Source organism: Ceratotherium simum, chromosome 6 (assembly GCF_057802395.1).
Source record: "Ceratotherium simum simum isolate JZ-2026a chromosome 6, ASM5780239v1, whole genome shotgun sequence".
NCBI classification, from domain to species: Eukaryota; Metazoa; Chordata; class Mammalia; order Perissodactyla; family Rhinocerotidae; genus Ceratotherium; species Ceratotherium simum.
The window spans coordinates 57,007,634-57,033,437 of NC_141905.1; the positions used below are offsets into that span (position 1 = coordinate 57,007,634).

Consider the following 25,804-nt stretch of genomic DNA (forward strand, 5'->3'; position numbering starts at 1 on the left):
ACCAATTACCATAGTATTTTTATAGGAAATTATTTTGGGGTTTATAACTTGAAAGTCTAACCTCTACCAACACACAATAGTAAGATAGATGACAATAATTTATAGCAAGATGATTAAAATGCTGTAATATAAATATAGTTTATGAAATCAAGGGCCATAATCAGTTTCAAGGAAGAAGGATCAAATTATTGTTTTTTGTTTTTTTTGTATCTCTTAATTTTCTTATAATTAACATGTTACTTTTATAAGGAGTTACTTGTAATTTCAAAATAAATAGAATCAAATTAACATTGTATACATATTTTTCTTTAAAAGGCAGTGAAATCTGATCTAGAAAGCTCTATTGGGAATAAAATGGAAGGTCAAAGGGAAATGTATCAATTAGATCTCAACATCGTGGGTTTGCAATTCAGCCATCATGCTCTCTTCAATCAAGAACAAGTATTATGTGCTAGGCTGCTTCAGCTTTATGAGTGTTTTCAGGACAGGCAGCAACAGAATTTACCTCAGCTGCTTTATGAGAAGGTGAGAATGGCTTTCAGTATTTTTATGGAGCTGAACCTTTAGCGTTGAAAGAGAAAACAAAGTTCTTAATACAGGGCAAATTATCATGGAACATTTTCTCTTAGCACTTTAAATATTTAACCAATTAGAACAATGGTTGATTTCAGTTTTTCTGAAGAGAAACTGTAGGAGTTGACTGGCCAGGGAGGCAACCTCAAACATCCTGCAGAATATTTAGCACTTATAAATGGTTTACTAATCAGTGGTATTCTTGGTCCTATGACTCAAGAAGAAGATTTGAGATAATTAACATTTAAAAGAGCTGTATGGCTGTTTTAAGTTTTGTAATAAAGTATTTTTGATAAAGATATTAGAGATCTTGAATCTCATATCAAATTTGAAGAGTTTTGTTCTGAAAATGATTAATCCAAATAGTCATCTAATGACATCATAAAGAGTATTTAGAGTCCGAAGAGAAATAAAAGAGGTACCCACTGATTATTTTTATGAATTTGCACCTCTCATTTAAACTGTCTGAGTTTCTGATACATGAGCATTTTGTTAACTAGTGTTTTCTCTGAAAAGGTATTTTGATAGGTCTTGTTCAGTTAATGAATATATTTGAAAAATAAATACTTAGTGAGGTGTTTATTTCCAATAAGTTGGAAATGAACTGTACCTTAATATACCTGCTTTTTAAAATACAAGTGCAAAAACCACAGGACTTAATCCATTTGATTGAATTTTCATGTAGCAACTGTGTGGGAGAACTTAATAGATGAAGATCATGCATTAATAATGTCAGAATATTTCCTAAAACAAATATAGAATATTTGAACTTTTAGTATAATATGGCCATTGTTTGTATGAATGGAGGAACCAACTCTGAAATTAAGATGTAGGTCATTGAAAAGGTGATTTCATTTATAGATATCTACTTTATAATTTTCCATCAGTATTGTATAATCTTTAAAGTCTGATCTAGCAATGTCAATTTTGTTTCATGAGAGTACTATCACTGCACAGAAAGACTCTACATTTATTTTTCATGTAGCATGACTCTCTATATAAAATAGCATTTTGGGATCATTATTTGCAACATTTTTATTATTATTATTATTGATTCTTAGAAGCCAAAAGTAATTTCTTAGTTGATTTTTACTTTTCTTCAGTTTATTCTCTGATGTGCATATAAACATTTTCTGCAGTCCTCTGGTAAATTGTAAAAAGAGAAATTTGGTAGGTCATGTGCACGCCCTTCTCTTCTGAAAGAGGAGAAGAGCAGTGGGGAGGAGGAGGAAAGGCCAAGAGTTGCAGGATGTATCCGTTGGTTTCCTACCGAAATACTGATTTATAGTTTATGTACAGTTTTAGTCCCTTGGTGTGAAATGTATGGCTCTGCTTGTTCCCAGTGTGTTCAAACCAAGTTCAGAGTAGTAAAAGACTCACTGGTATCCAAGGAATTCTTTTTTTTTTTTTTTTTTTTTTTTTAAAGATTTTATTTATTTATTTTTTCCCCCCAAAGCCCCAGTAGATAGTTGTATGTCATAGCTGCACATCCTTCTAGTTGCTGTATGTGGGACGCGGCCTCAGCATGGCCGGAGAAGCAGCGCGTCGGTGCGAGCCCGGGATCCGAACCCGGGTCGCCAGCAGTGGAGCACGCTCACTTAACCACCAAGCCACGGGGCCGGCCCCATCCAAGGAATTCTTAAACTGGAATATGTTCCTTTATATCAGTATGAATCCCACTTAAAGAACAAGGAGAAATGTTGCAGACAATGTGAGAGAGTAGAAAGGATTCTCAGCTATGCAGACTTCTGCTATTTTTCCCACTAGCTTTTCTTTTTAATTACATGTGTAATACATGAGAATACATTCTCATTGGAAAAGATTCAGCATAGAAGTTTCAAAAGTGTGAAAGCCCCACTTCATTCTTCACCTCATGGTTTGGGGTACAACCTTAAAGTTCTCTTTTCTATGTATCTCTGTATATACATATGCCATGATAGTTTTTAACATAAATTGGATCTTCCCATATGTATTATTTGGCAACTTGGTTTTTTAAAATTCTGTATCTTGGAGCTTTTTTCATATCACTATACATAGACCCATAATACACCTGTATTTTAATATGTTTAATATGTTTAATCACTCCCCATTCGTGACACTTAGGTCATTTCCATTTTTTTATGATTACAAATAATAAAGCAGTGAACATCCTTGTATCTATATATTTGAGCATACATGTGAAAATTTTTGTAGGCTAGATTCCTAGAAGTGAAATTTCTTGGTCAAGGGTAAGGATGCATGAAGTTTAAATTTAATTAGATAGTGATGAATTGCCTTTCCAAAAAAGTTTTTCCAATTTAAATTTCCACTGGCAGTATAGGACAGCCCACTTCCCAGAGTCCTTACCAATAGTTGATATTATTTGCCCATTTTTCTGTTGCTTTGTATATCTTTAACTAATTATAAGAGTTTAAAGTATGTATAAATATATATTCTGGATGTAAGTCTCTAAAAGTTATACGGTCATGAGTCGCTTAATGACAGGGATACATTCTGAGAAATGCGTCATTATGTGATTTCATTGTTGTGTGAACATCATAGAGTATACTTACACAAACCTAGATGGTATAGCCTATTATATACCTAGGCTATATGGTACTAATCTATGGGACCACTGTCGTATATGTGATCCATCATTGACAGAAACATTATTATGTGGCGTATGACTGTATATCTTTTGAATATGTCTTATATATTTTTGTTCTACTCTGTTACTTGCTTTTTTACTTCATTTTTCATATCTCTTGGCAGACATTTAAGATTTTATGAGGTCAAATCTGTTAATCTTTTTCCTTGTGGATTTTAGATTTTGTTGTTTGCTTCCTAAGCTTCCTAAGACCTTCTCTACCCCAGGCGTATCAATCAGCATGCCTTTGGTTGCAGTTCACAGAAAACTCTGTCTCAATTGCTTTAAACAATAAGGAAAAGGTATTACTTCCTATATCAAAAGTTCTGAGTTAGGCCAACTCTGGAGTTGGTTAACTTGGTGGTTAATATCATTAACAACACTAGCTATTTTGTCTCTTTCTAATCTTCATCTTCAGCAAGTTGACTTGGTTAGCTCCTCTCATGGGAACTAACAGAGTGGCTGCTCCAGTTCAGGGCATGCTGGCCAGATACACAATATGCAGCATAGTGTCTCACTTTGAGAGCCCTCTCCAACCTTTCCTCCACACCTCAGCAGATTTCCCCTCATGTCTCATTGACTACAATTATATCACATGATCATGCCTAAACCAGTCACTAGCAAGAATGAAATTGCTATGAATGGCTAGACTACTCAGGGTTTACCTCTGAAACACATGGAAGATTGAGTAACTGAACACGATTAGGATTCTGCCAACCAAGAGAAATGATCATTTGAGGGCAACCAGTAGTGTCTGACAGACCAAAATTATAAAGATATCTTTCTAAATATTCTTCTAATAGTATATGTGTGTGTGTGTGTATATGTATAATTTCTAGCCTTTTATTCTGTCTAGAGTTTATATCTGTGTCTTGTGAGGTGAGGCTCCAACTCAGTTTCTTTCCCTCAAAAAGTTAGTTTAATATCCAAACATCATAATTTTTCTACCAATTAAAAATTCTGCCTTTATCCTAAACCAGCTTCACCTATTTACATAGATGTGTTTAAGGACTATCTAGTCCACTGTCATATTGATCTAGTCCTGCCCTGTTTTAATTACTATATTTAATTATTAAATTATGATGTAGTAGGACAAGTGCCTCCTCATTGTTTTTTTCTAGACTATTTTTGGATACTCTTATAGATTTAATCTTCTATAAGAACCTTATAATTAGTTTGTCAATTTCTATTTTTAAAATTGTATTACCATTTTTGTTGTGATTACATTATACTAATTTTGAAAGAAATTTTATCTTTATAAAAATTGTGTTTCCTCATCCAGGAATATAGTATGTATTTCCATTTGTTGAGGTCTTCTCTTATGTCTTCCAGTAAAAGTTTATATCAGTTGACTCTGGTCTTGGAGTTTCCACAAACTGACGCTAACTGTGACAGATTCTCCTGCACATGTTTTAGGGTGTAGTTTCCTCCAGTTTTATTTCTCTATGGATATTCTCTGTGGATATTTCTCTCTGTTTTATACTTTCCTAGGTACGTCCTGTTCTCTTTATTTTATTTTTTCTTGTTTTCCTGTGTTGTTATGCATTTATTCTTTTATAGAGAGAAATAGATGCAGATATAAATATGTATATATAGATATGGATGTGTCCCACAATGGACACATTGTGGCAATGGACATAGATAAAGACAGACAGTTATCTTTTCTGTAACCGTGAGATTTTAGGTGGAAAATAAGGTAAACTTCTGTGCTCAATCTGCCATCTTGATTGATTGGCATTTGTTTATATTAATTGATGAATTGATTACCTAGAAGTTTCAAGGTATAATGTTTATTTCTTAGATAGATATTGAGGCTCTTCTCAGTTTTGCCCCAAGGTGCTTTATGAAATGTATTTTGGAAGGCAAGACAGTAATACACAAAAAGTTGTACACTTGTGCTTCTGCTGCACACACCTAGACCTGCAGATGCATTGGAGTGATGGTAACAGGTGGATGAAATGTACCAAAAAAGCTATTTTCTTTGTTGTAGCTTAAAGCACTGACAGATGCTACCAAATTAGCAAACGAAAATTTGGAAATAAACCAGCTGACCAGAAAGTCTTTACAAGATTATTATTGGCAGATAAGGTACGTTTTGGGCCATTCATGTATTTATCAAGCGTTTATTAAGTAACTTCTATAGACAGAGTTCTGCACTTGCTATGGAAGATATAAAATAAGAAAATGACAAGATCCCTACTCTTTATGCAATTACAGAAATAGTTCCAACCTTTGTTAATACCCATTTTTGTGTGAAAATATTTCATAGAAGTGTCACATGAAAGTAGTTGTAGTTTTAATATCCATTGATTTTTTTAAAAAGTGTTGATTAAAAAATATGAGTTTACTAATAGTTTTCAAGACTTGGATTTATTAATCTCAACTGTATATATTTGAGAATTAGTCTACAAGTACATATGTGCAAGATTTGTTATTAATTTAGTCTAAAGACAGTACTCAAAGAGCATATAGATTTAAGGACCTCTGTGAAAAAACGTAGTCTACAAGTTGGGAACCATTGCCTTATAGACTAGTCAGGAAGAGAAGTTAGGAAAGTATGAAATAACTGGAAAAATAATTCCAAGATAAAACATAATTATGTGTCAAGGAATCTCCAAAAGTAGGAAAGCTCACTGAGAGGTGCTTATTGGATAGAAAGTTCAACTATGCACAAAGATATAACAATTGTCTGTATATGAGAGTGATTTGATAGTTGAAGAATTTCCCTGACTCCCTACCCATTGACGTGACGTAGTTCCACAAACTCTTAACCACTAGAGGCAACAGTTGATTTAAATAATTGGTCTCCTAGAATAACCTAGTTAAGTGCAAACAATATTACTTGAGAAAGTTGACATATGCCTTGCACAAGGCCTGGCACATAATTGAGTACTCAATAAATATTAGTTGAATGAAGAATAAATAGAAGCCATCAGTATTTACAAAACAGTAAATTAGTACTATTTATAAAATTAACTAAAATTTAAGCCAAAGAACAGTCATTGGCGTAATGAACATGGAGCAAGTAAACTTTAATGCGAGAAAAAGAAAAGTAGGCTTTAGATGGGGTCCAATGGTGGTGAATAGGGTCTACTACTATGTGAGTGTGTGTGTGGGAAGGTCACTGAAGAGGTCATTGCTTTTATTAAAGCAGAAAAAAGCAATGTAGTAGATTTCCATTCCGGAAAATTTGGGGAGTGGTGTTGAAATGCTGCAAAGGGTAGTTTGTGGACATTTGGAAAACAATATTTCTATTAGAAAAGATGTGCACCTGAAATACAATTAACTAAGAATGGCACGTAGTCATTAACTTTTAATGACTGTCTACTACGTATCTAGTTCCCACAATCACCTGGCACCCAGGAAAGAAATCTGAAAGTCATTGATGGCCCCTCTCTTTACCTCTCCTTTCATCCCTCACATCCAGCCATAACCATTCCCACTGATTCTGTTTTATTTCAGGTGTAAATAGTCTCCTAAAATACCTCTCTTTAAACCAAGCTCCATATTGAAACCAGAGTGATTTTTCTAAATAAATAAAACCACATTAATGGCTTCCTATTACCTTCAGATAAAATTCAATAGCTTTAGTATGATCTATAAGGCCCTGCATAACCTGACTTCTGCTTACCTCTCCAGCCTCATGTTAGGGGCTCTCTGCCTTGGAACTTTATAGTCCAGAGGCCTAAAGGGGCTGTGCTCTCTAATATCTGTATATCTTTGTTTTAATGCCTCTTGTTTCTACAGGTTATTTTATTGTTTTCTGCCTAACACTTAGTAAACATATACATTTTATTTAATTTCATGTTACTTTCTCAGGGAGGCTCTTACTTGCCCATTAGATTAAATTCTCTTTCTTTGTATACTCACATAGCACTTACCTATTTCCCCTTTGATAATACTCATCACATTTGTAATTATTAGTTACCAGCACCTAAAATACTTCCTCCAACATAATAGATATCTGTTATGTATTTATTGATTTGAGTCAAGCATCACATACTCTATGAAGTCTTTCCCTACTATTGTCTACTGTTCTCTTATTTATGCCCACACTCTAGCTTACATGGACTTCTATCATAACACCTATAACATTTTGTTACATTGATTAATTTACATGTGTGTAAGCTTCTTGATTCTAGAGAGCATATGTTTTTTAACTTTTTGTCCTCTCTTAACCAGCGCAGTGCCTGGCATGTAATAAGCACCCACTGAATACTTACTAAATAAATAAATGGCTATAGGCTTCTATTTCTAGCAGTATGGTGGACTAGATTCCCTGAATGACCCTTCTAGTGAAAACAACTAAAAATGTCTGATAAAACAGAAATATTATCTTTAGAGACATATTGCTGAAATGGCAAGAAGGTAAGGAATCTGCAAAAGCCCAAAACAAAGGGAAAGGAGAAATCCTAAAAATTAGAGCTTTTACATTGAGGATATTTGTTAAGCACTAGTAACATGGAGCTAACATTCAGATGGCTTCATGGAGTGCCAGAGACAGAAGATAAAGCCAAGTTCAACTTAATTGGAAAGTGTAATAGGAGATCACTGTATAATGGGTGTTAAGCCTCGTGAAAGGGAGAATGTAAAGGGGATGACAAAGAAGCTTGTCTTTGCCCTTGACACTAGGCAGGAGGGGAAAAATACTCCTTTGAAAAGTCATAATCACAAGCCAGCATTCATGCAAATTTATGACCTGAATTTATGCTACTTATGTATTCTAAAATCTCAGGTTTAGAATTTACTTAAAATAGCCCCAGATTGGTAGTGACACCAGAGAATTGGCAAAGCCGGTAAATATTCTTTCTGGAACAGCGCAACTTTAACCCTAGCTCAGAGATTTTCCACAGATGTGAAATTCTAAAGAACATGAGCTTACAGACAAAAATGAGTCAGGAAAGATTGAGGAGCAAAGAAAGTGGTAAATATGTGGGTAATTCTTAATGAACAATGATGTAATGATGTCTTCTGGGGTATAAAAATATAGAGAGACTTAAAATATAAAGCTTCTAGAGTGGAGTAAAGAATGGAGGAGGGTAAATGTAGTTAAAGATACCTGCACTGACTAAGAGGAGAGTAAAGGTAAAGCTTAATATTAGACTTGGATAAATCAAGGACTTAGATTTTAACTTAGAACCTCTAAAGGCAGAGAATAAAATGATATAGTTTCCAAATCAAAAGAAGAGGAAAATGGGATAATAAAAAAATACTCAACCAATCCAAAAGAAGGCAAGAAAAGAGAGAAAAAGAAACATAGAAACAAATGAGACAAGTAGAAAGCATGAAAGAAAATGGTGGAGTTAAACCTAAATATATCTAAATGGGTTAAGTGTTCCATTTTTATCTAGATTGATAGACTGGATTAAAATTAATAAAACAAAATCCAATTATATGTTATTTACAAGAGACTTCTCTAGAACCTAAGGGTATCGAAAATTAAAGAACAAAAATATTGGAAAAAATATACCACACAAAAAATAACAAAGCTGGCATAGCTATGTTAATATAAGATAAAGTAAATCTTTAAGGTAAAAAGCTTTACTAGAGATAAAGAGGGCCACATCAAAATGATGTGGTTTAATTCACATATATTCATCTATACACACACACACACATATATGCATATAATGTGGCTTCAAAATATATGAAGCAAAATTTGACAGAAATACCAGAAGAAATATCAAATTCACAAATATATTGGGCGATTTTAACACATTTTTCTCAGTAATTGATGGAACAAGTAAACCAAACAAATCTCAGTAAAGACATAGAAGATTTGAACAACCTGATTAATAAACTTGACTTTAGAGATATATTTATAGAACATTGCACCCAACAACTGCAAAATACCACTGTCTTCAAGAACACATGGAACATTTACAAGAGTTGACCTTATGTTATCTCAGTAAATCTCAAAGTCTCAATACAGTCAAAGGATTTAAATCATTCAGTGCAGAAACCCAATACAAAAAATATAGCTAGGAAATCTCCGTATGTTTGGAAATTAGGAAATACGTGTTTAATAATCTATATGTCAGAGAAAACATATTGATAATTAGAAAATATTTTGAATTTACTGATAAAAAATTAATGTGTATCAATATTTGTGAGATACAGCTAACATAGTTCTTAGAGGAAAATTTGTTCATTTAAATTCATATAGTAGAGAAAAAGAGAGGTTGAAAATTAATGAGCTAAGCATCTTTTTTAAGAAGTTAGGAAAAAGGATAGAAGGAATGAAATAAAGAGAACAGAAATTAATAAGAAAGCTATGATAGAATCAATAAACCCAAACATTTGATAAAATTTGATAAACTCTGACAAGGCTGATCCAGAAAAAAAAGAAAGAGCACAAATATACCATATACAATATCAAGAAAGAAAAGGGAACATTACTACAGATGCTGTATACTTTAAACAACTTTATGCCAAACAATGTAAACATTTACATGTAAAGGACAATTCTCGGGGCCAGCCAGTGGTGTAGTGGTTAAGTTTGGCACTCTCCACTTTGGCAGCCTGGGTTTGCAGGTTCAGATGCAGGGCCCAGACCTACACCACTCATCAAGTCATTCTGTGGCAGTGAACCACATACAAAATAGAGGAAGATGGGCACAGATGTTAGCTCAGGGCCAATCTTCCTCAAGCAAAAAGAGGAAGATTGGCAACAGGTGTTAGCTCGAGGCCAACTTCCTTGCCAAAAAATTCTCTACAAAAATACAACTAACCAGAATATATCCAAGAAGTGGCAAGAAGAAGAAAAAAAACCCTAAATAGTCAATAATTGTTAAAGAAACCAAACCAGTAATTTGAAACCTTTCCACAAAGAAAACTCCAGGCTCAGATGACTAAATTAGAATACTAACATTTAAAGCAGTGATTCTCAAAGCGTGGTCCCCAGAGCAGTGGCGTCAGCTTCACCTGGAAACCTGTTAGAAATGCAGATTATCAGGTCCACCTCAGACCTACTGAATCAGAAACTCTGGGGGTGGGGCCTGGCAGTCTGTGTTTAACAAGCCCTCCAGGTGATTCTGATGCGTGATCAAGTTTGAGAACCTCTGACTTAAAGATAACTTCTGTTTTTCACAAACTCTTTCAAAGAATAGAAAAAGAGGCCACATTCTCAACTCAGTTTATAAGGTTATCTTATCCTTAAAATTAAGACCTGACAACTATACAAAAAATATTGCAACCCAATTTCATTCATGAACACAGATAAAAATATGCTGAACAGGGGCTGGCCCGGTGGCGTAGTAGTTAAATTTGCATGTTCCGCTTCGGCGGCCTGAGGTTCGCAGGTTCAGATCCTGGGTGCAGACCCAATCACCGCTCATCAAGCTGTGCTGAGGCAGCATCCCACACAGAAGAGCTACAACTCTACAACTATGATACACAACTATGTACTGGGGCTTTGGGGAGAAAAAAGAAAAAAAAAGAGGAAGATTGGCAACAGATGTTAGCTCAGGGCCAATCTTCACACACACACAAAAAGACATGGGTTTTCTTAAAAAAAAAATATGCTAAACAGAATTTTATCAAATAATATAGCTAAATTGAGATCATTGCGGGAATACTAGGATGATTTAACATTAGAAAATCAATCAGTGTAATTTGTCACACTAATAATGTGTTTGCAAAGTCATGAAACACAATAAGCATCTTTTTAAACAGTCTGTTACTTCAAGATCCAAATAATATGCTCACTACCCCATTGGGTAAAGTATTTCTAAATTTGAAGCAATGGTTCTAATTGTTAACCTGAAAAAAGTATAATAAGTGCACTACGGAATGTCCAGAAAATCTAGAAAAACGTAGATTTTAGCAGAGCACTTTTGAATAGTGAAAAATCTTTAAGTCATAAAGGAATGAATCTCTAAATGGAATTTCAGTCTCTATATCAAGATGTGGGTAAAATGAAAAAAATATCATAAGATGGGGAGTCCAGAAGATTTAGTGCAATACATTCTTCCAGGCCATTTTTAATGACTTGTAGTTCTAATCCATTAACATATTTTTGATCTACCATTATTGTTGTAGTAATACAAAACAGCTCTATGACTTAGAAAGGGAAAAGGACTTCTCCCTACTACACAGTATATTACGGACTTGGAAACAGATAAAATCCCTTCGACAGCGGCAAGGGTTTACAAGCACCCCAATAAAGTTACAGTTTCAGAGGTGAGTGGCTCTTTGTTTGTTCTTATAGGTTTCCTAAGGAACTGCCCATGAATAACTGAGAACTCACAGTAACTGGGAGAAAATCCAGAAGCTAGACAATTATTTGATGTAGTCAAGAAAGGACTTGTATCTTGAATATATAAGCAATTCTTACAACTTAATAAGACAACTCAATTAAAAAATGGGCAAAAGATTTGAACAGACACTTCACTAAAAAAGAATGGCAGGGCCGGCCCCGTGGCTTAGCGGTTAAGTGCGCACGCTCCGGTGCTGGCAGCCCGGGTTCGGATCCCTGGCGCGCACCGACACACTGCTTCTCTGGCCGTGCTGGGGCCGCGTCCCACATGCAGCAACTAGAAGGATGTGCACCTATGATGTACAGCTATCTACTGGGGCTTTGGGGGAGGAAAAATAAATAAATAAAATTAAAAAAAAAGAAGAATGGCAGATGAATACATGAAAAGATGCTCAACATCATGTCATGTCAATGGAGAAATGTAAATTAAAACCACGATGGGATATACTGCACACCTGTTAGAATGACTAAAATCCAAAACAAGAAAAGAAAAAGACAATAACAAATGCTGGCAAGGATTCTGAGCAACAAGAAATCTCATTGATTACTGGTGGGAATGCAAAATGGTACAGCCACTTTAGAAACAGTTAGGCACTTTCTTATTAAGTTAAACATAGACCCAGCAATGATACTCCTAGGTAAAACATGTAAGTCATAAAAACATGTCTAGTGGAGGAGATAGTTAGAATTAAAAACTATACTTGTTAATCACTTAAGCTGTTTGTGAACTCACAGTGAAATAACTGGTTCCCTCCCCACAACCCATTGTCCTGGGTCTTTGTTTTTCAAAACTATAAAAGGTTAGTGCAATTTCAGGCAATTAAGAAAGATAGTTAACTTTGTTGATTTTTTTTTTTTCGTGCTGCAGTGGTTTAGAAAGCGCTTCTGATAGTTTCTAAACCTAACCCAGGGCAGAACTTTATCTTAGACTCCTGACTTCATGTAAACTTGCTATCTTGCCTTTAATCCTTTAAACCAATCGATACACCCATGCATTAAGAACCCCTCCTCAGAAAAGGAGAGCCACAGATGGTAAGCTTGTTCAGAACAGTAGCTCTGGGCCAATATTACCTGCTCACCACCTACTCTTATTCTCACTGCTCTAAACTCTGATCCCACATGAAGCCCTTTGCATTTGTTCTTCCTTACATTTAACATTCAGCTTTCCCAGTGGACCTTGGCTTGGGTTTGTGTCTCCAGATTGCTTCTGGTAGGAGACTTCTGAACTAAATCCCACAGCGCCAGTGATGAGGTTGGCCCCAGCAGGGCTAGCCCCAGCTACCTTAAACTGGGGCATTTAGTTTGAGCATCATTTTGATCAACTAGAAAAGCTGTATGTTGAAGATGCTTCTGGGAACTCGGTTTCCTGGCCAAGTTAACCACTAGTGACTTCAGCACAGGCCTGTACTACACGAACGACAGTACTTATGACAAGAAAGCCTGGGACCTAAACACTGAGCTCAGGTTATCTTTTCTTCATATATTTTGTTTTGGGCATATTGAATTTGATAAGCCTTTGAGATATCCCTAAATAAAGCAATTGAATGGGCAGCTGGATGTATGATTTGTGCTGGAAAGAAAAATGTGGCCGTCTATGACATAGTAATAGTAATTAAAGCCACACATGTGTATGAAACTGCTGAGGGTAGAGAATGAGATGAGAAGAGGGCCAAGGACTAAGTCTTGAGAAACTGCTTTGAATGTCTTAGCGTAGAGGAGGAGAAACCAGAGGAGGGACTGAGAAGCATCAGTTAGAGTGTTTTGCCACAGAGGCAAAGCAAAGGGAGTATTTTAAGTAGGAGGGAGTGGTTAACAGTGTTTAATGCTTCTGAAATACCAGTTACGTCCAGGACTAAAAATATTTATTGGATTTCCTCACATGGAGGTTATTGATCTCAGCTAGAGCAAGTTTTATGAAGTGATCATGGCAGAATGAGATAGCAGGAAGTTGAGAATATAGCCCTGTCTTCTTATTCAGGCAATCAACTCTCCTTGTCAAATGTTAGCAACACTGCATTAAACTTAGAGAAACTGGCTGGGCAAATAGGTACAGACCTTGTTCTTTTTTGGCTACTGAATCCGTACCCCAGCACTGGTAAATAGCAGAGAACCCAGATTCCTATATATTTTCTTTACCTATGTTCTCTTGTTAGGTGCCTACCTACCTGGAGGGGATCCAGATAACCATCAAATGGGTTTTTAAAAACATAAAGTTAAGTGCAAGTTATACAAGCAGGAAAATCCACAACATTTAGTATAATAACATCAGGGCCTTCGTCATTTCCCAGAGCTACTGTATAGAAAGGAGGAAGCTATGGACCTAAGATCACTGTCTCAATAATCTCCCCCAAAGGGGGTTCTGGGTATTGAGGCGCCTATTCTCTAAGTTACTGTACATTGGAATCATCTGGAATGACCTGGAATGACCTGGAATCACCCTTAAAACCATTATTCTTATTTAATTGGTATCAGGTATGGGCAACAAGAGCTTTAAAAATCTCCCCAGATGATTTTAATATGTGACAGAGTTTGAGAGCCATTGTATTAAAGAACAACAAGTTAACTGATGTTCATATTGATTACCCTGAATCAGAGGAAGACAATAATAATGTTTATTGAGTGTTTGTTATACTCCAGGCACTGGCCTGAGCACCTTACATGAATTAGTGCATTTAATCCTCCTAACAACTCAATTTTCAGGTAAGAAAAGTAAGGCATAGAGTACTTATGTAACTTGCCCAAATTCCATAGTGCCAGTAATGGGTCTGAGTTTTCAACACAGGTAGTCTGGTCTCAAGCGCATAAGGTATGTAATGTCTACACTAGGTTACCTGTATTTTATTTCAGAAGGCAAAAAACATATGATATTTTTTAAACAGTTTTAACACATACCATACAGTTCACCCATTTAAAGTGTACAGTTCAATGATTTTTAGTATATTCACAGAGTTGTGCAACCATCACCACAATTTAACATTTTATAACATTTTAGTCATCACCCCTCAATAGAAACTATCTTCCTTTTAGCAGTCACTTCTCACATGTGTGGACATATGTTTTTATTTCTCTTGGGTATATACCTAGGAATGGAATTGCTGGGTCAAATGGTAATTCTATGCTTAACATTTTAGAGGAACTGCCAGACTATTTTCCAAAGCAGCCGCACCATTTTATATTCCCAGCAAAGCATATAATATTGTATCAAAGAATCTCCTTTTTAAAAGATTAAAATTAAAAAACAAAACTTGTACTGAAAAGAATAAAGCCCTGAGCTATCAGGGAAAGTCAACTCCTAGGCCAATTATTTTCTGAAAGTGTTCTAAGTAACTGGATTTTGCTGGACTACTAACAAAAGAGGAGTAATAGTAATACCTATTTCATAGGGTTGTTGCGAGTATTAAATGAGTTGATATATGTACTTAGAACATTGCCTGGCATGTACTTAGTAAGTACTATATAAGAGTCAGCTAGTAGCTAGTAGTAGTAGTAGTAATATCCTGAACTGCTTACTGTTTATGCATGAACACCAAGGAGTATAATGGGGATTTACCACTTAATATCACTATGGTCACCTGCCCTTATACATGCTTATGTTCTCACAGCATAAAAAACATGAGAGGAAGAAAAATTAGAGGAAACATGGTGTGTGTCCTTAATTTTATCTCTCTCATCCCCCTGGGTTACTTATTCTCACCAGAGAAAAGGTTTCTTGATGCCCTTCAAAAGGGCTGTAAACACTAATGGTAAATTTACTGGGTAGGGAGAAATCTGTGAAAACTGAAAACAAACTTAGGAAGTTTTTTTTATATATATGTAATTTTATCATATTGATAGTTTCCTTGAGATGTAAAATTATTTGTTGTAAGAAATTTGTGCCTGTGTGTGTGTGTATGTGTTGGCAAGACCTCTATTAATTCTCAAATACTTCCATTATTTCTGCTTCAAATAATTCTGTTTATTATTAATTAGGGTAAAAATGAATAAATGTGATGAAGAAAAACAAGAACTGTCAGAAATGTCTGAGACTGAAATGAAAACGGAAAGAAAAGCATTTAAGAATGGGGAAAAACAGAAGGTATTTTATATTGCAAAATAACATTCAACTTACCTTAACTAGTTATTATATTTAATTGTTTGGTAGAATAGGAAATCTTGGTATTCATAACAGTTGCCCAACAAAATGACAAATATAAGACATAAGAGTTTAATTTTGAGGATAATTGTCTTAAGAAATGAACTTAAATTGTAAATTATATACTTATTTTTTTGGTTTCTAGAGCCTCTCATGTTTAGCTTCAGAAGTTGAAGAAACAGATATTGAAAGAATAAAGCCAATTACCTTGATGCCGCAACTTTCTTTCACTGTAGAATTAACAAACTTATCAAAGTGTTCACTGTAAGCATTTTTAAAGGATTATTTCTTCGTTATATGTTGCCTATTAATTGTATTGTTTTTAATAATAATGTTAGATTTCTTGAGTGAGTACCATATGCCAGGCACTTTGTGAAGTTTTTTTTATGCGTTTGCACATTTAGTTGCCACCATAACTCTATGGTATTATCTTCAGACTTAGAGATGGGGGTTTTATACTTATGGAAGGTTAAGTTGCCCAGGGTCACACTTTAATTCATGACTAAGGTGGGACATAAACCAGTTTGGTTTGATGATTGTTTTTTCTTTTGCTGTGGTAGTAATTTTTGTTCCGGTGTAGATAGGTGGGATATAAAGCCACTGTAAAAAGTAAGATAATATGCTCACCCTTGCTTGTTAAGGGACCCCCTTGCTTTCGTAAAAAGTATTCTGTATCTAGAGGGTACTCTGGGCAGTTTTCTTCTTTGACACAAATTTCTTTCCTTCCCGGTTGTGACTTCTTCCTTGAGCTACAATGTTTTCTCCCTACTCCCAGGACATTCATGCAAAGACAAATATCATACAGATCCCCATTTCTCCCATCTCCGAGCCTATGGATCTCATCTCCCTTAAAGAGGACATGGCAACTTAGAGCACTGATCTAAGTCCAACTTTTCAACATCTCTGTCCCATGAGACACTTCATACCAATTCATCTTTGAGTATTGTGAAAGTGCATCATTTAGCACAATGTTAGAAGTGGGTACTCAATAAATATTCATATTCATTAAATGAATGAATGGATGGTTAGATTTTTAAATGAACATAAAGAGTAGCAGACACAGGGGCCAGCGCTGTGGTTTAGCGGTTGGGTGCGCGCGCTCCGCTACTGGCAGCCTGGGTTCGGATCCTGGGCGCGCACCAACACACGGCTTGTCCGGCCATGCTGAGGCGGCGTCCCACATATAGCAACTAGAAGGATGTGCAACTATGACATACAACTATCTACTGGGGCTTTGGGGAGAAAAAGGGGAAAAAAAGGAGGAGGATGGGCAATAGATGTTAGCTCAGGGCCGGTCTTCCTCAGCAAAAAGAGGAAGATTGGCATGGATGTTAGCTCAGGGCTGATCTTCCTCACAAAATAAAAAAAAAAAGAGTAGCAGACACAAAGGCACAATTATCACTACCCTCTTTCTGACTAGACAAGTGCAGCAATGAGGCTGTGCTTTATTTGTTCTACACTTAGTTCCATAAAGGGCCCGAGATAATTTATTATGTAAGACACACATACAAAAGAACCATCTAAATGAGGATAAGAGAACAGGAGCTGTAAAATGGAAGTGGGAAGTAAAGAGGGGAAGGAGAAGGGGGAAGGTATTTGTGTTGGAAAGCCTATGCTAAAACTTGGTGGAAGTCAAGGCAAAAGGAAATATGATGCTTTATATCTTTTCAAAGCTATTGCTATTGTGTGGCATTGCTGTCATTATCCATTTAAAATGTCCAATTGAGTAAGAATTGATTCTCTGAAAAAAAAATATAGGATAGGAATGGATAGAAATGAAAGGAATATAGGGATTAAAGAAGGATTAAAGAGTTTACAGGTGAAGAAAAAGGCAAGATTTCCTGAAGATAAATATAATCCTGAATTAACAAATTTTCATAATCAGTTTATGAACTCATTATTAAAACTACTTTCAGAAGGCAACATAAAGGGCAAGTTTTACTAAACTATTTCTCTAAAGGTAATTGAGCGAATGGTCAGAAGAGGCCAACAGGGAGACAGGAAAAATAAGTAATCTTTTGTTCCATAACCCTCTGAGAAGTTTACAGAGAAGATGGGCAGATATGGGGCAGGGAGATACTGCGCACATAGGACGATTAGGGTGGAGACCAGAGGGGGATTTTATGTTTCAAGCTAGAGCTTATCTTCCAAGCAGTCTTCTCCTTTCTGTAAAAGAGGATCAAGTCTTAAACATGATTAAGTCAGTTGCCTTGCAGCTGAGAAGATATTCAATAAATGTTGGTTGAGTGAATGAATGAATGAATGGATGGAAGACTCTATTTAGGGGTTTCATATCATTCAAAGGGATCAATTTATTCCCCAACAAGTGTTTTCATAGAAGCCCAGGGAAGTAACCTCTGGCTTGCCTCTCTGATTTTTGGGTTCAGAGAAAGAATGTCCTGGAGAAAAAAGGTGTACAACCTAAGGCCTGAAGGGATTTACAGAAACCTTTAAGAGGACACAGTAATCCTGTTGACTTAGAGCCACCTCCTTGAGGTTATTGAAAACGTGGGGGGTGTGTGTGTGTGTGTGTGTTCTTTCTTTTAAAACTTAGTAAATGTTTTTGAATTCTTAATTCAAGCTCCCCCACTCCCATTCCTAAGTCCTTCAGTTTTCTCCTCTTATAAGACATCTTGTGATGGGTAAGTGCTGTAATCTCTTTAAGTTACAGTTTAGTAAAATAAATAGCTGAATGATTTATAGTACTTTGATTTTAGTTCTTTTTCTATTTTTGAGTAAATATCTTTAAAAGCATTTGGCTGGGTAGGAGAGGCTTTTATCCACATATAGGCAAGTGTTAGTGGGCTTAAAGATACCATTTGTCTTCTAAAATGAGCATATTTTAACATGCTAAGGTACATTCTGAAAAGAACAATATTTTATATCCGTTTTGCTTTTCAAGTGCCCTTTAAAGGTCTATTTATTTTTAGGCATGAACAAAAGAGGAGAGCCAAAATTCAGAAGCTTAAATATTTTATTAAAATATTGTACAACGATAAACAGGTTTCTCGTACTTCAGTATCTCCCCTACAGTTTGATTTTAAAGTCATGTTTCAGCAGATTTTCAATATTCAGTTAATATACTGGCCTGAAACAATTTGCCTGGAGGTATGCCATTGTCATTTACTTTTGTATCTTATTTTATGCCATATATAATTTTAAATTTCTTGTTATCTACTGTTATATGTAATAAGTAACTTCTTTTATATTGAGATGACTAATCTATATGGCTAGACAAGATATTTATAAATAATATATTTATAATTCATCAATAGTTTTTTATGCTATAAGCACAAAATTACTTGATTTGTGGTTGTTCTAAATACTTCTATTCTTTCCTGCTAAAATTCCTGCCAACCCTGCGTGTGCAGCATTGCTGTTCGTTTAGTAATGAGGTGGAACAAGGTTGTTTATGAGTAGTGTAGCTATTATAAGTGTTGAATGATTTCTCCAAAGTACCCCTGGCTTGACTTGGTGATTTCAGTCTCTTGCTGTATTTGTTCTTCATCTTTTTTTGGATTTTGGATCCCTTGAAGAATGTGATGAAAGAACATACACACAACAGACCCCTGATCCCTGTCCAAAGACCCACACCATAAGAACTCCTGTACTAAAGGAAGAAGAAAATAGGATGATTGAGAAAAATTAGAGACAGTAAAGAAGTTTAGACAAGAAGTCTTGATGGCTAATATAGGGGTTAAACTTGCGTCTAGACCTGAAAGAAGAGTTATGAGGGAATAAATATTTGTGTATGGGAGCATGGGGTGGAGTTTGAGGAGTAGGGAGAGGATTATAATTACAAATCTAAAGCAAAGTTTTTTTTACAGTGCCCAAAATAATTTTGTTCTATCCCTGACCAGAGGCTATATTCATTTGGTTCATCTGTGCTATCAAGTTCTTGTCATCTTAAAATGTACCTCTGTTGAAATTCCTATTTAAAAAATATACTGACTATACTTTCCTACTATTGTACCTAAAATAAATTGTGATATAATAATCCAACCACTTTAAGTTTAAAATCTGCCCCCCTCAAAATAGATAAATGTGTATTTTTGAATCCTTCTTCATTCCATCACTTAGCACTTGATCCTAACAAACTAAGAGTCAGAGAAAGAAAGGAATCTATCTAGGGATAAATTGCACCAGTAGCAACTGCAAAAACTGCAAAATAAATCTATATGCCCTAGCCTAACAGATTCTAACCTCCATTTCTAATTTTCTTTTATTTATTTATTAATTATTGAGGTAACATTGGTTTATAACATTATATAAATTTTGGGGGTGCATCATTGTATCTTGACGTCTGTATAGACTATGTGGTGTTCACCACCAAAAGTCTAGTTGCCATCCATCACTGTACACATGTGCCCCTTCACCCCTTTCACCTTCCTGCCACCCAATCTATTCTCTGTATCTATGTGTTTGTTTGTTGTTATTGTTGTTTTATCTTCTACACGTGAGTGAAATCATATGGTATTTGGCTTTCTCTGTCTGACTTATTTCACTTAGCGCAATACCCTCAAGGTCCATCCATGTTGTCACAAATGGCAAGATTTCATCTTTTTTTGTGACTGAGTAGTATTCCATTGTATATACACACATATATTTATATGCCATATCTTCTTTATCCATTCATCCATTGATGGGCACTTAGGTTGCTTCCAAGTCTTGAGTATTGTGAATAATGCTGCAGTAATTCTGCAATGAATATAGGAGTGCATATATCTTTTTGAATTATTGCTTTTGTGTTTTTTGGATAAATACCTAGAAGTGGAATAGCTGGATCATATAGTAGTTCTTTTTCTTAATTTTTTGAGGAATCTCCATACTGTTTTCCATAGTGGCTGCACCAGATTACATTCCTACCAGCAGTATACAGGGGTTTCCTTTTCTCCATATCCTCTCCAACACTTGTTATTTCTTGCCTTTTTTAATAATAGCCATTCTGACAGGTGTAAGGTGATATCTCATTGTGGTTTTGATTTGCATTTCCATAATAATTAGTGATGTTTAACATCTTTTCACGTGCCTGTTGGCCATCTGTATATCTTCTTTGGAAACATGTCTGTTCAGATCCTCTGCCCATTTTTTGATTGGGTTGTTTGTTTTTTGTTGTTGAGTTGTATGAGTTCTTTATATATTTTGGATATTAACCCCTTATTGGATATATGATTTTCAAATATCTTCTCCCAATTGGTGGGTTGTCTTTTTGTTTTGTTGATGGTTTCTTTTGCCATGCGAAAGCTTTTTAGTTTGATGTAGTCCCATTTGTTTATTTTTTCTTTTGTTTCCCTTGCCTGAAGAGACATATTTAAAAACATACTGCTAAGACCAATGTCAAAGAGCATACTGCCTATGTGTTCTTCTGGGAGTTTTATGCTTTCAGGTCTTGTGTTCCAGTCTTTAATCCATTTTGAGTTAATTTTTGTGTATGATGTAAGATAGTGCTCTACGTTCATCCTTTTGCAGGTAGCTGTCCAGTTTTCCCAACACCATTTATTGAAGACACTTTCCTTTCTCCATTGTGTGTTCTTGGCTCCTTTGTTAAAAATTAGCTGTCCATAAATGTGTGTGTTTATTTCTGGGCTCTCAGTTCTGTTTCATTGATCTGTCTGTCTGTTTTTCTGCCAGTACCACGCTATTTTTGTTACTATAGCTTTGTAGTATGCTTTGAAATCAGGGAGGGTGATGCCTCCAGCTTTGTTCTTTTTTCTGAGGATTGCCTTGGCTATTTGGGGTCTTTTGTTGTTCTGTATAATTTTTAGGATTCTTTGTTCTATTTCCATGAAAAACGTTGTTGGGCCTTTGATAGGGATTGCATTCAATCGGTAGACGGCTTTATGTAGTACGGGCATTTTAACTATGTTAATTCTTCCAATTCATGAGCTTGGAATATCTTTCCATTTCTTTATGTCTTCTTCAACCTCTTTCAAGAATGTTTCATAGTTTTCAGTGTATAGGTCTTTCACCTCCTTGGTTAAATTTATTCCTAGGTATTTTATTCCTTTTGTTGTGATTGCTGGGATGGTAAATGAGATTGTATTCTTTATTTCTCTTTCTGCTATTTCATTGTTAGTGTATAGAAACACAACTGATTTTTGTATGTTGATTTTGTACCCTGCAATTTTACTGAATTAATTTATTATTTCTAATAGTTTTTTTAGTGAATTCTTTAGGGTATTCTATGTAAAAAATCATGTCATCTGCAAATAGTGACAGTTTTACTTCATCCTTTCTAATTTGTATCCCTTTTATTCCTTTTTCTTGCCTAATTGCTCTGGCTAGGACTTCCAATACTATATTGAATAAGAGTGGTAAATGTGAGTATCCTTGTCTTGTTCCTGTTCTTAAAGGGATAGCTTTCAGTTTTTCACCATTGAGTATGATGTTAGCTGTGGGTTTGTCATAAATGGCCTTTATTATGCTAAGGTACTTTCCTTCTATACCCATTTTATTCAGAGCTTTTATCATAAATGGTTGCTGAATCTTGTCACATGCTTTCTCTGATCTCTTGAGATGATCATATGATTTTTATTCTTCATTTTGTTAAGGTGGTGTGTCATGTGGATTGATTTGCAGATGTTGAACCATCCTGGCATCCCTGGGATAAATCCCACTTTATCGTGATGTATGATCCTTTTAATGTATTTGATTTGCTAGTATTTTGTTGAGGATTTTTGCATCTATGTTCATCAGTGATAAGAGGCCTGTAATTTTCTTTTTTTGTGTCGTTCTTGTCTGGTTTTGGTATCAGGTTAATGTTGGCTTCTTAAAATGAGTTAGGAAGCATCCCCTCCTCTTCAGTTTTTTCAAAGAATTTGAGAAGGATAGGTATTAAATCTTCTTTGACTGGTAGAATTTACTGGGAAGCTGCCTGGTCCCAGACTTTTGTTTTTTGGGGGATTTTTGATTACTGTTTTGATCTCCTTACTAGGGATCAGTCTATTCAGATTCTCTATTTCTTATTGAGTCAGTTTTAGAAGGTTGTATAATTCTAAGAATTTATCCATTTCTTCTAGGTTATCCAATTTGTTGGTGTAGAGCTTTTCATAGTATTCTCTTGTAATTCTTTGTATTTATGTGGTATCCATTGTAATTTCTCTTCTTTTGTTTCTAATTTTACTTATTTGAGCCTTCTCTTTTTCTTAGTGAGTCAAGCTAAAGATTTGTCAATTTTGTTTATGTTTTCAAAGAATCAGCTCTTAGTTTCGTTCATCTTTTCTATTGTCTTTTTAGTCTCTATTTCATTTATTTCCATTCTGATTTTTATTTTTTTCTTCCTTCTACTGGTTTTGGACTTTGTTTGTTCTTCTTTTTCTAGTTCCTTTAGATGTAATGTAAGATTGAGATTTTTTCCCTTGTTTCTTGAGGTAAGTCTGTATTGCTATAAACTTCCCTCTTAGTACCACTCTTGCTGTATCCCATAGATTTTCATATGTTGTATTTTCATTTTCATTTGTCTCCAGGTATTTTTTTATTGTTCCTTTGATATCTTCACTGACCCAGTAGTTGTTCAGTAGCATTTTGTTTAATCTCCACATGTTTTATGACTTTTCCAGTCTTCTTTTTGTAGTTGATTTCTATTTTTATACCTTTGTGGTGAGAAAAGATGCTTCGTGTTATTTCAGTCTTCTTAAATTTATTGAGACTTGTTTTGTGACCTAATATGTGATCTATCCTGGAGAATGTTCCATGTGCATTCGAAAAGAATGTGTATTCTGCAGTTTTTGGATGGAACGTTCTGTATATATCTAGTAAGTCTGTCTGGTCTAATGTGTCATTTAAGGCCGATGTTTCCTTATTGATATTCTGTCTGGATCATCTATCCATTAATGTGAGTGTGGTGTTCAAGTCCCCTACTATTATTGTGTTACTGTCAGTTTCTCCTTTTATGTCTGTTAATATTTGCTTTATGTATTTAGGTGCTCCCTATAGATATTCACAAGTGGTATATGCTCTTGTTGAATTGTTCCCTTTATCATTACGTAATGCCCATCTTTGTCTCTTGTTACAGTTTTTGTTTTAAAGTCTATTTTGTCTGATATAAGTATTGCTACTCCAGCTTTTTTTTTGTTTCCATTTGCATGGAATATCTTTTTCCATTCTTTCACTTTCAGTCTGTGTGTGTCTTTAGATCTGAAGTGTGTCTCTTGTATGCAGCATATGTATGGGTCTTGTCTTTTTACCCATTCAGCCACTCTTTGTATTTTGATTAGAGCATTTAGTCCATTTACATTTAAAGTAATTATTGATAGATATGTACTTATTGCCATTTTGTTACTTTTTTATAGTTGTTTTGTAGTTCCTTTCTTCTCTTACTCTCTTCCCTTGTGATTTGATGACTTTCTTTAGTGTTATATTTGTGTTCCTTTCTCTTTATTTTTTGTATATTTATTATAGGTTTTTGTATTGTGGTTGCCATGAGGTTCATATACAATAACCTATGTATATAGCAATCTATATTAAGTTGACGGTCTCTTAAGTTTGACCTCATACTAAAAGTTCTACAGTTTTACTCCCCCTCCATTTTATTTTTTTGACATCATATTTTACCTCTTTTAATTTTGTGTATCCCTTACCCTCTTATTGTAGATATATAGGTGATTTTAGTATTTGTGTCTTTTGACCTTCATACTAGCTTTATAGGTGGTTGATCCACTACCTTTACTGTATATTTGCCTTTACCAATGATATTTTTTGATATTTGATAATTTTTTTATTTCTATTTGTGGCCTTTTCTTTTCCACTTAAAGAAGTCCCTTTAGCATTTCTTGTAAGGCCAGTTTAGTGGGGATGAACTCCTTTAGTTTTTGCTTGTCTGGAAAACTCTTTATCTCTCCTTCCATTCTGAATGATAACCTTGCCAGGTAGAGTATTCTTGGTTCTAGGTTTTTTCCTTTCAGCACTTTAAATGTATCATGCCACTCCCTTCTATCTTGTGAGGTTTCTGCTGAAAAGTCAGCTAATAGCCTTATTGGGGTTTCCCTTGTATGTAACTTGTTTCTTTTCTCTTGCTTTTTCTCTCTTTATCTTTAATTCTTGACATTTGAATTATAATGTGTCTTGGTGTAGATCTCTTTGGGTTCATCTTGTTTGGTGCTCCCTGTGTTTCCTGTACCTGGATGTCTGCTTCCTTCCCCAGCTTAGGGAAGTTTTCAGCTATTATTTCTTCAAATAAGTTTTCTGCCCCTTTGTCTCTCTCTTCTCCTTCTGGGACACCTATAATGTGAATGTTAGTACACTTGATATTATCCCAGAGGTCCCTTAAACTGTTTTTTTAACTCTTTTCTTTTTTTCTTTTCAGCTTGGGTGATTTCCTCTACTATGTCATCCAGATCACTGATCTGTTCTTCTGTGTCATCTGCTCTGCTCTTGATTCCCTCTAGTGAATTCTTCATTTCAGTTATTGTATTCTTCAGCTCTGATTGGTTCTTTTTTACATTTTTTAATTCTTTGTTGAAGTTCTCACTGTGTTCATCTATTCTTCTCCTGAGTTCAGTGAGTATCCTTATGACCATTAGTTTGTATTCTTTATCAGGTAGATTGTTTATCTCTATTTCATTTAGTTCATTTTCTGAGGATTTGTCCTGTTCTTTTATTTGGAACATATGCTTTTATCTCCTCATTTTGCCAAATTCTCTCCTCATTTTGCCAATGAAGCCATTATTCTATGTATTAGGGAGATCAGCTACATCTCCCAATCTTGGAAACATGTTCTTATGTAGAAGATGTCTTATGGGGCCCATCAGTGTGCTCCCCTCTCATCACTCATGCCAAATGCTCCAGGGCTGTCCCTTGTGTAGGCTGTGTGCGCCTTTACGTTGCGGCAGGGCTGCTATTGCTGTGGGCATGTGGGTGTGCTGGGCTGGCCTCTGGGCCAGTGGTTGCAAGGCCCAGCCACATGCAGCTGCCACAGGCACATTATTGGGTGGGGCAAGCCTCCAGCACGGCTGGCTGTGGGGCCTAGTAGTGCACAATTACTGTGAGTTTGCTGTGAGTGACTCAGGTCCCTGGTGTGGTTGGTTGCAGAGTGCAGTGGTGCACAACTGCTAAGAGCTCACTTGTGGGCATGGCAGGCCCCTGGTGTGGCTTGTTGCTAGGCTTGGGGGCACACAACTACTGCAGTCCCCTGGTGTGGCTGGCTGCGTGGCTGGCAGGGGTCGGCTGCCCTGAGTGTGCTGGTTAGTAGGGCAGGCCTCTAGTAAGTCTGGCTGTG

At 35.6% G+C, this 25,804-nt stretch overlaps 1 protein-coding gene across 2 annotated transcripts in view; it reads left to right on the forward strand.

Moving 5' to 3' along the window:
• Nucleotides 1-25,804, forward strand: part of CC2D2B (coiled-coil and C2 domain containing 2B) — a 99,169-nt gene that overhangs the window by 15,355 nt on the left and 58,010 nt on the right. For both annotated transcript variants that reach the window (XM_087432342.1, XM_087432343.1), the window contains 6 exons: nt 316-525; nt 5,190-5,287; nt 11,240-11,380; nt 15,426-15,531; nt 15,734-15,852; nt 18,519-18,696. In XM_087432342.1, the coding sequence (XP_087288468.1) occupies nt 316-525; nt 5,190-5,287; nt 11,240-11,380; nt 15,426-15,531; nt 15,734-15,852; nt 18,519-18,696 (852 nt within the window). The remainder of the gene's footprint in view (nt 1-315; nt 526-5,189; nt 5,288-11,239; nt 11,381-15,425; nt 15,532-15,733; nt 15,853-18,518; nt 18,697-25,804) is intronic.